Source organism: Balaenoptera musculus, chromosome 9, assembly GCF_009873245.2.
Source record: "Balaenoptera musculus isolate JJ_BM4_2016_0621 chromosome 9, mBalMus1.pri.v3, whole genome shotgun sequence".
NCBI lineage: Eukaryota > Metazoa > Chordata > Mammalia > Artiodactyla > Balaenopteridae > Balaenoptera > Balaenoptera musculus.
Window position 1 is genome coordinate 57,792,756 of NC_045793.1, and position 11,031 is coordinate 57,803,786.

Here is an 11,031-nt window from a genome sequence, read left to right on the forward strand (position 1 = left end):
ATGGGGTAATTGGTGATTGATTGTGCACGACTCTGTGGATACACCAAAAACCACTGAATTGTATAACTTTATGGTATGTGAATTATCTCAATAAATTTGCCTCCTAATAAGAACCTACCAAGTGCCAGATATGTAACTTGTGCTATCCAATTTAATCCTCATCAGACGCTTGCAAACAAAGTTTATTATCATTTCACAAATGAGAAAACAGGGTTCTAACTTACCTGTGTACACTCACTTGATGGATGACTGGCACAGGTGGGCTTGCATTGTAAGCCTATTTTCTAAGTATAAGCTTCTTCCACTGGCTGTCTTGGTTCACCCTGTTTCCAGAGTTTTATACTCCAGGTCCTCAGTGAGCTTGACTCACAGGGTCTCTGCGTTATCCTCTGCCGTTTTAACTGCTCTGGTTGTTCTGGGCAAACGGACTTTCCTCTGGAGATGCTCTTATCATTCTACACAGACTTGCTCTGCCCAGGTCCGAGGCACTATTTTCTCTTAGCTAGAGTCTTCTCTTAGTAAGCTACCCACCCGCTCCAATGGGCGCCCCAAAGACTGTAAAGAGAAGCTCTAGGTTTTCTCTCCTGTTTGAGCCAGTGATTGCAGCAATTGCCCCTGAGCCCAGCATTCTACAATAAACAGCATATGAAGGACTTCCCGCTTACCGGCTATTATTATACTCGCCCAGAGACATTGTACGTGCATACGCACGCGTGTCCACGGGCACGCACATGTGCCCGTGTGTAACATGGAGATGGTGGGAGGGCTTGTCTTTGTGCCACCTCACAGGGAAACAGGTTCCTTCTTGCTTTCTCCTTTATTGTTTCAATTCTCCGAGGAATTCTATCCAGGGAGATGGAATAGGGTGACTGACATCTGTTCTCCCCAAGCCTGTCTTTTTATCTCTACCTTATCTCAAAGGTTCCCCCATTATTCAAAGATGAAGACCCTTTATAACATTAAAAAATTTCTCAGCTGCCACTCCTATGATGGGAGCTGAGAAGATACATAATGATCTGAAGCTACTATACATTTGGTAACGCTTTCAGATGAATTTTGTACTCTGTCAATTATATAAGCAACTTACGTGGTCTCTGATCCATGTTTGGTTTGGAGCTATGTATTTAATTCAAGGTGAGAATGATTTGAGCAAAAAGGTTTTAATAATGCTTTGACATAACTCCTTGGCCCATCAGTGCCTTCAACCTTTTTTTCAGTGATGATTTGTTAATATTTATATAGAACTTTAATATAGTTCACTGTTTTGAGGCTTACAAAGTCCTTTCATGAACATTATCTGATCAGATTTATGTTCTGGAGTGTTGGCATATTTTTTAACATGAGGGACCTTTATGTTTGGCAAGAAGCTGCATAGTGTAAGTAAAGGGGGAGGAGTTGTGATCAGGAAAACTATGCCATAATTAAATTATGTCTCCTCTTAGACAACCTGTTTTCCCATTCATTGTGCGTATAGGGGAATTGGACCAGAACCAGTGTTGTTTGTTTTGCTTCTTCAAAAGAAATGCACATGAAACTTCTGTGTCTAATTGGGTAAAGGTGGAACTGCTCTGTTTGGAACTGGGGGAAGAATTACACTTTACCTTCTTTATTCTGTTCTGGGAAAACTTTGCACCCTAGAGTTCTCCTTATGAGTACTTACTTTCAGGATCCATTCCCTAAGGACTTTTATTTTCTCTCTTTGGGGGGTGAGAAGGAAGGATCAAACTAGCAGCTTTCAGGGTGAGAACAAGTGCCCACCCCCATCTCTAGGAGGCTGGGCCTTGGCAGCCTGCAGGTAGTCATGCCTCCAGGGAAGGATGCTCGAAGTCCTGGCTGGAGCTCAGCAGGCTTATGCCCTGCTCTGATGTTCTTCGGGACTGAAACTACAAAGCTAGCTACTTTCATTTTCTGGAACTATGTTTAACTACATTAACATTATGTGATTCTTCTCATAGTCTCTGTACAAGCTAATTGTGAAGGAAAGCCTTAAATAAAATGTTGATTAAACTTCGGAGGGTTTCATCTTTAACTAGATGTAAACTTTTGATATCATCTTGAGTTACACAGGACAGAATTTTGCATAGCTGCATGTGGTCACAATTTTCCACACAGTTTCGTATGCTTGAATTCCTGATCTTCTGATCTACATTTTACTTAGGTCTTCTAGCTTCATCTCCAGAGCCTTCCACCATCAGAAACATTCTGAACCTTGCTTGCTGGAAGATTTCTTTTTTTGAAGAACTCTGCAGTCAGCACAAGTGGCATCTGGCGATATGTATATGAAAGCAGTGAGATTTCTCATTCCTTTTAGAATCATTTTGCTAGAAATGGCTTATGTACACTTGGAAGTATATTCATTTCCAAAGTTCTGCTTTAGTTTTTAGAATTAGTTTTTAAAGATAGCTTTGAAAGAAAGTTGATGAAACAGATATCTTTAAGGATTAGAAACTTACCAGAGCTTTTCTGAAAACTTCTACTTTTCATATCAGCAACTTGAAATAGTTCTTCAAGAGGTTCTTTGACCTCCAGCAGTTAGATGAGTTGCATTTTCTTGTGAATTTGCAGGAGTCACATCCCGGAAAGCATCTATGAGGAAGTAGATATGTGAGAAGAATAGACCTGGTCATTTCCTAGTTTTACCTGAGGGTATATTTGTTGAGAATCTACTACATTAAAAAAAAAGAGATATCACAGCAAAATTAAAATGTAGTTGATTGGACTGTTGCTTAGAAATTGTTTACAGGACAGATTTTCCCCTTAACTTTCCACTATAAAAATTTTCAAACATAGAAGATTTAAAAGAACATCCTTCAGCTAGATGGCATCTCTTCCTATATTCCTAAATACTGATACTGTTAATAAAAAAAATAAACATTCAAAATATGTTGCAGGCATACTTTCTCCTTCTCTTCTCCCACATTCTACATTCAATGTGGAGAAAATCCTATAGGTTGCTTCAAAACAAGCATCTGATTACCAGCTACCACTTCCCACCAGCTGGTTCAAGTCCCCATGTCTCTCTCCTGAATTATAGGAGTGGCTGTCTCACGAGTTTCCCTCTTGCTGTTATTGATCCCTTCGGGAGCTTCTCAAAATAGCAGCTAGAGTGATCCTTTCAAATGTAAATAACATACCAATATTCTGTTCACTCCTTCCAGTGGCTTTCCGTTTGACTTGGAGTGAAAGCTGAGCTCCTTATTATGAACTACAAGGCCTCATATGACCTGGCACCCTGTTACCCCTCTGATATAACATCTTAGTTTTATTTTTCCTCTCTCTAAATCTGGTACAGCTCCCTGGCTGCCTTGTTGCTCCTCACATGTGGCACCTGCTCCTTCTTCCAGTACTACACTTGTTTCCTCTCCCTGGAATGTCCTTAGACACCTGCAGGGCTCACTCCTTCACTTCCTTCAGGTCTTTTATCAAACGCCACCTTCTCACAGAGGCACTGCTCTGCCAGCCTACTGAAAACTATCCCATCTCCCAAGGTCTCCTATCCCTCATCCGGCTTTTAAAAAAATCTAGTTAAGACTTACCACAATCAAGTATTCCATTCCATATATTTTTACGTATTTGCCTTGTTTATTTTCTGCCCCACCCATTATTCTGTGTGATTCATGAGGACAAACATTTTTGTGTGTTTTGCTCACTTATTTTACAGTGCCTAACACATAGTAGCTTCTTAACAAAAATTTGTCGAATAAATAACATATTTTCTTAGAGTAGTAAAAAATAATGAATTTTTGAAAACCCTTGAGTTAGCAGTGTCTGTGGGTCAAGGGATTTTGCTCATTTCACTAGGTCAATTATTTTACGTGGCTTGAATCCCAGACTGAAATCTGGGGAACTTTCTTTTCTGTGCTGCCTGTTAGGCCAGAACTAACTCTAGCTTCAATCATCTAGTCACAAAAGATTGAAACAAAGCTACAGTAATCAAGACTGTATGGTACTGGCACAAAAACACAAATATAGATCAATGGAACAGGATAGAAAGCCCAGAGATAAACCCACACACATATGGTCACCTTACCTTTGACAAAGGAGGCAAGAATATACAATGGAGAAAAGACAGCTTCTTCAATAACTGGAGCTGGGAAAACAGCTACATATAAAAGAATGAAATTAGAACACTTCCTAATACCATACACAAAAATACTCAAAATTGATTAAAGACTTAAATGTAAGTCCAGACACTATAAAACTTTTAGAGGAAAACATAGGCAGAACACTCTGTGACATAAATCACAGCAAGATCTTTCTTGACCCACCTCCTAGAGTAATGAAAATAAAAATCAAAAATAACAAATGGAACCTAATGAAACTTAAAAGCTTTTGCACAGCAAAGGAAACCATAAAAAAGACAGAAAGACAACCCTCAGAACGGGAGAAAATATTTGCAAACGAAGCAACTGACAAAGGATTAATCTCCAAAATATACAAGCAGCTCATGCAGCTCAGTATGAAAAAAACAAACAACCCAATCCAAAAATAGGTGGAAGACCTAAATAGACATTTCTCCAAAGAAGACATACAGATGGCCAACAAACACATAAAAGGATGCTGAACATCACTAATCATTAGAGAAATGCAAATCAAAACCACAGTGAGGTATCACCTCATACTGGTCAGAATGGCCATCATCAAGAAACATACAAACAATAAATGCTGGAGAGGGTGAGGAGATAAGGGAACCCTCCTGCACTGTTGGTGGGAATGTAAATTGATACAGCCACTATGGAGAACAGTATGGAGGTTCCTTAAAAAACTAAAAATAAAACTATTGTATGACCCAGCAATCCCACTCCTGGGCATATACCCTGAGAAAACCATAATTCAAAAAGAGACATGTACCACAATGTTCATTGTGGCACTATTTACAATAGCCAGGTCATGGAAGCAACCTAAGTGTCCATCGACAGATGAGTGGATAAAGTAGATGTGGCACATATATACAATGGAATATTACTCAGCCATAAAAAGGAACGAAATTGAGTTATTTTTCATGAGGTGGTTGGACCTAGGGTCTGTCATACAGAGTGAAGTAAGTCAGAAAGAGAAAAACAAGTACCGTATGCTAACGCACATATATGGAATCTATAAAAACGGTACGGATGAACCCAGTGGCAGGGCAGGAATAAAGATGCAGGCTTAGAGAATGGACTTGAGGACCCGGGGGGAAGGGGAAGCTGGGATGAAGTGAGAGGGTGGCATTGACATATACACACTACCAAACGTAAAATAGATAGCTAGTGGGAAGCTGCTGCATAGCACAGGGAGATCAGCTCCGTGCTTTGTGACGACCTACAGGGGTGGGTTAGGGAGGATGGGAGGAAGGCTCAAGAGGGAGGGGATATGGGGATATATGTATACTTATAGCTGATTCACTTTGTTGTACAACAGAAACTAACACAACATTGAAAAGCAAATATATTCCAATAAAGATATTAAAAAAAAGGAAAAGAAAAGTTTTTATCAAAAGGAAAAGAAAATGAATATATTTCCTCCCCCAGTCCTTCTAGGTACCCCAGTTCCATAATACCCCATATCAGTTTTCTGCTGTGTCATTCTCAATCCCCAAATGAAGCCATTTCTCATACCAGGTTTTCCCCGGCATGGGTTCCTTTTTCCTCTGGGTCCTCAGCACCTCTGCTGTTTTAATCTCCTGCCTCTGCTCTGGGAAGCTGATCTCCAGGTGAGGGGCCTGCCCCTTTCCACAGACACACTCTATTTAGGTCCGATGCAATACCTTCTCTTAGCCAGAGTCTTCTTTCAGTAATTTAACCATCCCCCCTCTCTCTGCATATCCTAAAGACTGAGAGGACAGACTCCAGATTTTCTCTTTTGGTTTAACCAGTGACTACAAAATTCCAATAGGGCCCAACCTTCTGGAAATGAAGCAGCGCATCAAGAAATTCCCTCGGCAGTAAGCCCCTTATTCTTACAGCTCTTTGGCCTCTATACCACCAGTGACTCACTGTGTGCTGTGTCTGACGTAGGGGATGCTGCAAAGGGAACTTTGTGCCATCTAAAAGGTGACAGTTTTCTGTTACTTCCTTTTGTTCTGATTCTGCCAATAGATACCAGGGAAATAGAAATATTCTTCTCAAATAAGGTCACTGACATTTATTCCTCAAGTATGGAGTCTTTTCTTCTGTTAAATGGAAACATCAGGAATACCTGGTCTCAATATTATATACTAAACTCTTCAATAATATCCTTGGACTGATTATAATGTCAAAAGTCACTCAACTCCCCTCTACCCACATGAGAGCTGTTGTGAACGTATAATGATTTGAACCTATTCTATCAGTAATGCTTTTTACAATTTATTTATTTATTTATTTATTTTTGACTGCATTGGGTCTTTGTTGCTGTGCGCAGGCTTCTCATTGCGGTGGCTTCTCTTGTTGTGGAGCACGGGCTCTAGGTGCACAGGCTTCAGTAGGTGTGGCACGTGGGCTCAGTAGTTGTGGCTCACGGGTTCTAGAGCACAGGCTCAGTAGTTGTGGCACATGGGCTTAGTTGCTCCGCAGCATGTGGGATCTTCCCAGACCAGGGATCGAACCCATGTCCCCTGCATTGGCAGGAGGATTCTTAATCACTGCACTGCCAGGGAAGTCCTATGAGGAATGTTTTTAAACTAGTTTATACTTTATTAGTTTTAAAAGCATATGTATATATATTGTTGGAGATACATAAAGATTAAAATGACTGGTGTGGACAAATTTTGAGAATGCCTTGATATAACTCTTGGCTTCCTAGGGGCCCTCATCTTCCTGTTTTGAAATAATCACGAACACAGATCTTCTTATTAGTAGTAACATTAATTATTGGCAAAGGAGCTATAGGATGCCATTCTCAAGTGACTCCTCCAGTTTTCTCTCTTGAGGTATTAAACAAGAAGTAACAAATCAGCAGAGCTCTTAGGGACAAGTCCTCTTAGGGCTAAGTCCACCCACCGTCATCTCAGGAGCGTCCTCAGTAGCACCCCAGATATCCATGCCCTGAAGAGTTGTTCTGCTCCACAGGACGTAGAGCTGATAGTGGGGAGAGACAATTCAGAATCCTGGCTCTTGCCTGGGACGGCTACACACACACTCCCCCAATGGTCTGATGAGCTGAAACCACACATAAGCCAAGTTAGGCTTTATTTTCCTGAGGATAAGTTTTTATTTTAATTTTTAAACCAGATTGCTGTATGACATGGATGTTAAGGAAGCACTTACATTGAAAAATAGCCTCTGGAGGACATTATCTTTGATTAAATGTAAAACTTCTAGTAACATCTCAAGTTCTGGAAGACAGAATTTTGCATAATTGCACACAACCACAGGTTCCTTTATAGTCTTTTATGCTTAACTTCCTGAACTTCTTTGCACTGTTTCTGTATCATTTTTCCCACTGCCCTACATGACCAGAAACACTCTCGCCACCTTAACGTATACTTGATGATCCATTTCTTTGCAGAAGAGCATTTACAAAGTTAGCTTCAGTTAGATATACTGATAGGTATTTAACCCATTGAAATTTCTAATTACTTTCATTAGTTTTACGAGTAATTGGCTTATGCACAAACACATGTTTTATTATAAAAGAAGTACAGCTGGAGTTTATGAAAATAGCTGTCTCCTCATAAGCATAAAAAATAAAAGTGTAATGATTCAGAAACTTACCAGGATTTTTCTGAAAACGTCCTCTTCTTATGTCAGAAACTTGAAACAGTTGGTTTTTAATCTTTGCTTTCTTATTCCTCTTCTAATGGGTAGGAGATGTATGATTGTAAGGATCCTTTTTAAAAAATAAGCCTTTAAGTTGTGAAGTTTACTGGTCTCCTGATGCCCTGCCCCTGTGCTGATGCAGAATGAGGAAGTAGAAAAGCAAACAGTTTCAGTTTTGCTTCAGAATGTATTTATTTAGGTTTATAAAATATTAAATATATTTATAATATATGTAAATATATTTTAATGGTTATAAAATATTAAAAGATTAACATCACAAAAAATTACCAATAAAGTTGAACCATTGCTGAGAAACTATTCACCAGAGTTTCAAGTTATAAGAGTTAAGAAATCAAGGTGAAAAAACACCTATAGAAAAAAACACTGGGAAAATATTAAAAACTCAGTGTGATCCAAGTGCCTGTTATGGACTGAATTGCGCCCCGCCCCCAAATTCACATGTTGAAGCCCTAACCCTCGGTATCTCAGAATGTGGCTGTATTTGGAGATAATGTCTTTAAAGAGTTAATTAAGTTAAAATGAGGTCACTAGGGTGGACCCTAATCCAGATATGACTGGTTTCCTTGTAAGAAGAGATTGGCACTTGCATGCTCTCTCTCTCTCTCTCTCACACACACACACACACACACACACACACACACACACAAGACTGGGTGAAGACACAGGGAGAAGACAGTCATCTATAAATCAAGGAGAAGGCCTCAAAAGAAACCAACTCTGCCAAATCCTTGATCTTGGACTTCTAGCCTCTGTGAGCAAATAAATTTCTGATTTTTCAGCCACCTAGTCTGTGGTACTTTATTATGGCAGCTCCAGCAAACTAATACTTCTGTGTGCTGGGTCGTCATTAATTTCATTATTTTTTGAAAATTAAAACATTAGTCTTTTCAGTATGAATATGACTAAAATTCATTTTCAAACTTAAGAAATACAGAATATGGAAAGAAGCAGGGAGAACCATATTATCCAAATGCAATCTCTATTTTCCATTGTATTTTTCTCTATTCATACATTAAAAAAATATAAATTTAATATTTGGGAAATTTTACCAAACCTTGAAACATATAACTTCAAATAGGTAGTGAACAGTGCCTGGTAAAAGCTGAATTTTATTTACATTTATTTACATTTTATTTCTTGAATTAATATGATATGAACATCAAAATTCAGGACCACTGGAATATGCCAACTTTTGTTTTGGGGTTGTGTGTACAGTTTTTGTTAATTTTTTTTAAAGAAACAAACTGCTACATCTGCTAGTGGAAGAAAATGCTTTGTTCTGCTTTGAAGTTCTGAAATTGTTCAGGTGTATTGTGGTTCATAGATTACAAAGAATAACGTTAGTTAAATGCCAAAGAATTATTTTTACTCCTTTATATGAAATGCACAAATTTTGGGAGGGTGATAGTGGCAGTGGTGCCTCCTACTACCTTATGTAAAGTACTTGGACATTCTCATCAATATTGCCATCAGCTGTTTAATGCTCCCAGTATATTTTCTCAGTCTGTTTACTTAAAATTGTATGGAATGATATAATTAATAAGCAATAAAATCTGAATCACACACACACACACACACACACACACACACACACACACACATACAATCTTGGTTAGCTTGTTAAGAAACAAAATTCTCTAAGAATGTTTTGAACATTTTTTCATTATTAAATGAAGATAATTATTTATTTATTTATTTATTTATTTATTTATTTATTTATTTATTTATTTATGACTGTGTTGGGTCTTCGGTTCTGTGCGAGGGCTTTCTCTAGTTGCGGCAAGTGGGGACCACTCTTCATCGCGGTGCACAGGCCTCTCACCATCGCGGCCTCTCTTGTTGCGGAGCACAGGCTCCAGACGCGCAGGCTCAGTAATTGTGGCTCACGGGCCCAGTTGCTCCGTGGCATGTGGGATCTTCCCAGACCAGGGCTCGAACCCGTGTCCCCTGCATTGGCAGGCAGATTCTCAACCACTGCGCCACCAGGGAATCCCTTAAATGAAGATAATTTTTATAGCTGTTTGAGGTGCTGTAATATCTACTGATACTCCCAGTTGTTTTACCAAACTGGTTGGCTGTTCTAAAAGCCAAGTGAGGCATGGGTTTTCAGAATGTGCATGCTCCTGTGTACTACAACATTCTAAAGATGAACAATTCACCCCAGTAAGACTCTTGCTACAGTTTTTGTCAAATTCATTATTTTCAGAGTCTTTCGTTCTTATTTCAGTTTGTCTCCCTCTCTCAATAAGCATAGTTTCCTAGATTCTCCACTTCCACCCCCCGACAATTTTGACCTCCATCACTCTCACCTGATGACATCTCTTCCTACCTAATGGACAAAATTGAAGGTATCAGGTGGGCTTTCTCACATGCTCCATTCTCCAGATCCCTAAACCCACCTGCACCCCTACATTCCTCTCCTCTCTGTACCTAATAGAGCAGTTCTCAACTCAGACTCCACAATAACATCATCTGGGGAGTTTTCAAAAAAAGCAGATGATGGGACTTCCCTGGTGGCAGAGTGGTTAAGCCTCTGCGCTCCCAATGCAGGGGGCCTGGGTTCCATCCCTGGTCAGGGAACTAGATCCCACATGCATGCTGCAACTAAGAGTTCGCATGACATAACTAAGGAGCCTGCCTGCTGCAACTAAGGAGCCCATGTGCCGCAACTAAGGAAACCGCCAGCTGCAACTAAGACCTGGTGCAACCAAAAAAAAAAAAAGAAACACTTAAAAAAAAGGCAGATGATGCCCAGGACTGCTATTGGGCAATCATATATCTCTAGGCATAGGGCCAAATATCAATAAGTTTTTAAAAGCTTCCTAAGCAGTTCTAATATGTAGACAGGGCAAGAATGTCTAGAATAAAATGAACTCTTCCTCTTTCCTTTTCTTTCCCTTACCTTTTTATTTCTCTTCCATTTTCAAACAATTATGCCCTACAATCATTACATATGCAGAGAAAGGTAGGTGTCTGTGGTGGGAGAGTGGGGAAGTCAGGGCTCAGGAAGGTGGCCCTTCAGAGAGGTGACCTGGGGTGAGGAGTCAGAACCTGGACAGTGTGAAGGGAGTATCCACCTGCAAGAGTGAGCCAGCATTGGGAATAAGAGCCTGAAGGAGGCGTGGAGGGTGTACAGGGGCAGCCTGGTTCGGGTGTCAGAGCCCAAGCACAGTGAGCAAAGTGTCTAAATGGAGAGTTGGCCTGGTGTGGGATATCAGAGCTCAAGCAGAAAAGACAATGTTCTTCTGGGAGAAGATCCTGAAATGAAGAATGTCAAAAATTGCACTGAGCA

The 11,031-nt window shown here is 39.9% G+C and overlaps 1 protein-coding gene and 1 long non-coding RNA gene across 2 annotated transcripts in view; both read right to left on the minus strand.

The window, feature by feature from the left end:
* The window catches only part of SAMD9 (sterile alpha motif domain containing 9), a 33,087-nt gene extending 30,569 nt beyond the window's left edge, over positions 1 to 2,518 (minus strand). The window contains exon 1 of the mRNA XM_036864380.1: positions 2,454 to 2,518. Within this exon, the coding sequence (XP_036720275.1) occupies positions 2,454 to 2,484 (31 nt within the window). The 5' untranslated portion in view covers positions 2,485 to 2,518. The remainder of the gene's footprint in view (positions 1 to 2,453) is intronic.
* A 4,492-nt stretch (positions 2,519 to 7,010) lies between these two features.
* LOC118900586 lies at positions 7,011 to 7,717 on the minus strand. Its single transcript, XR_005021169.1, has 3 exons — positions 7,674 to 7,717; positions 7,227 to 7,294; positions 7,011 to 7,118 (listed from the first exon to the last, which is right to left on the minus strand). It is a non-coding gene; the product is annotated as an uncharacterized LOC118900586 (long non-coding RNA).
* Positions 7,718 to 11,031: the final 3,314 nt, after the last annotated feature.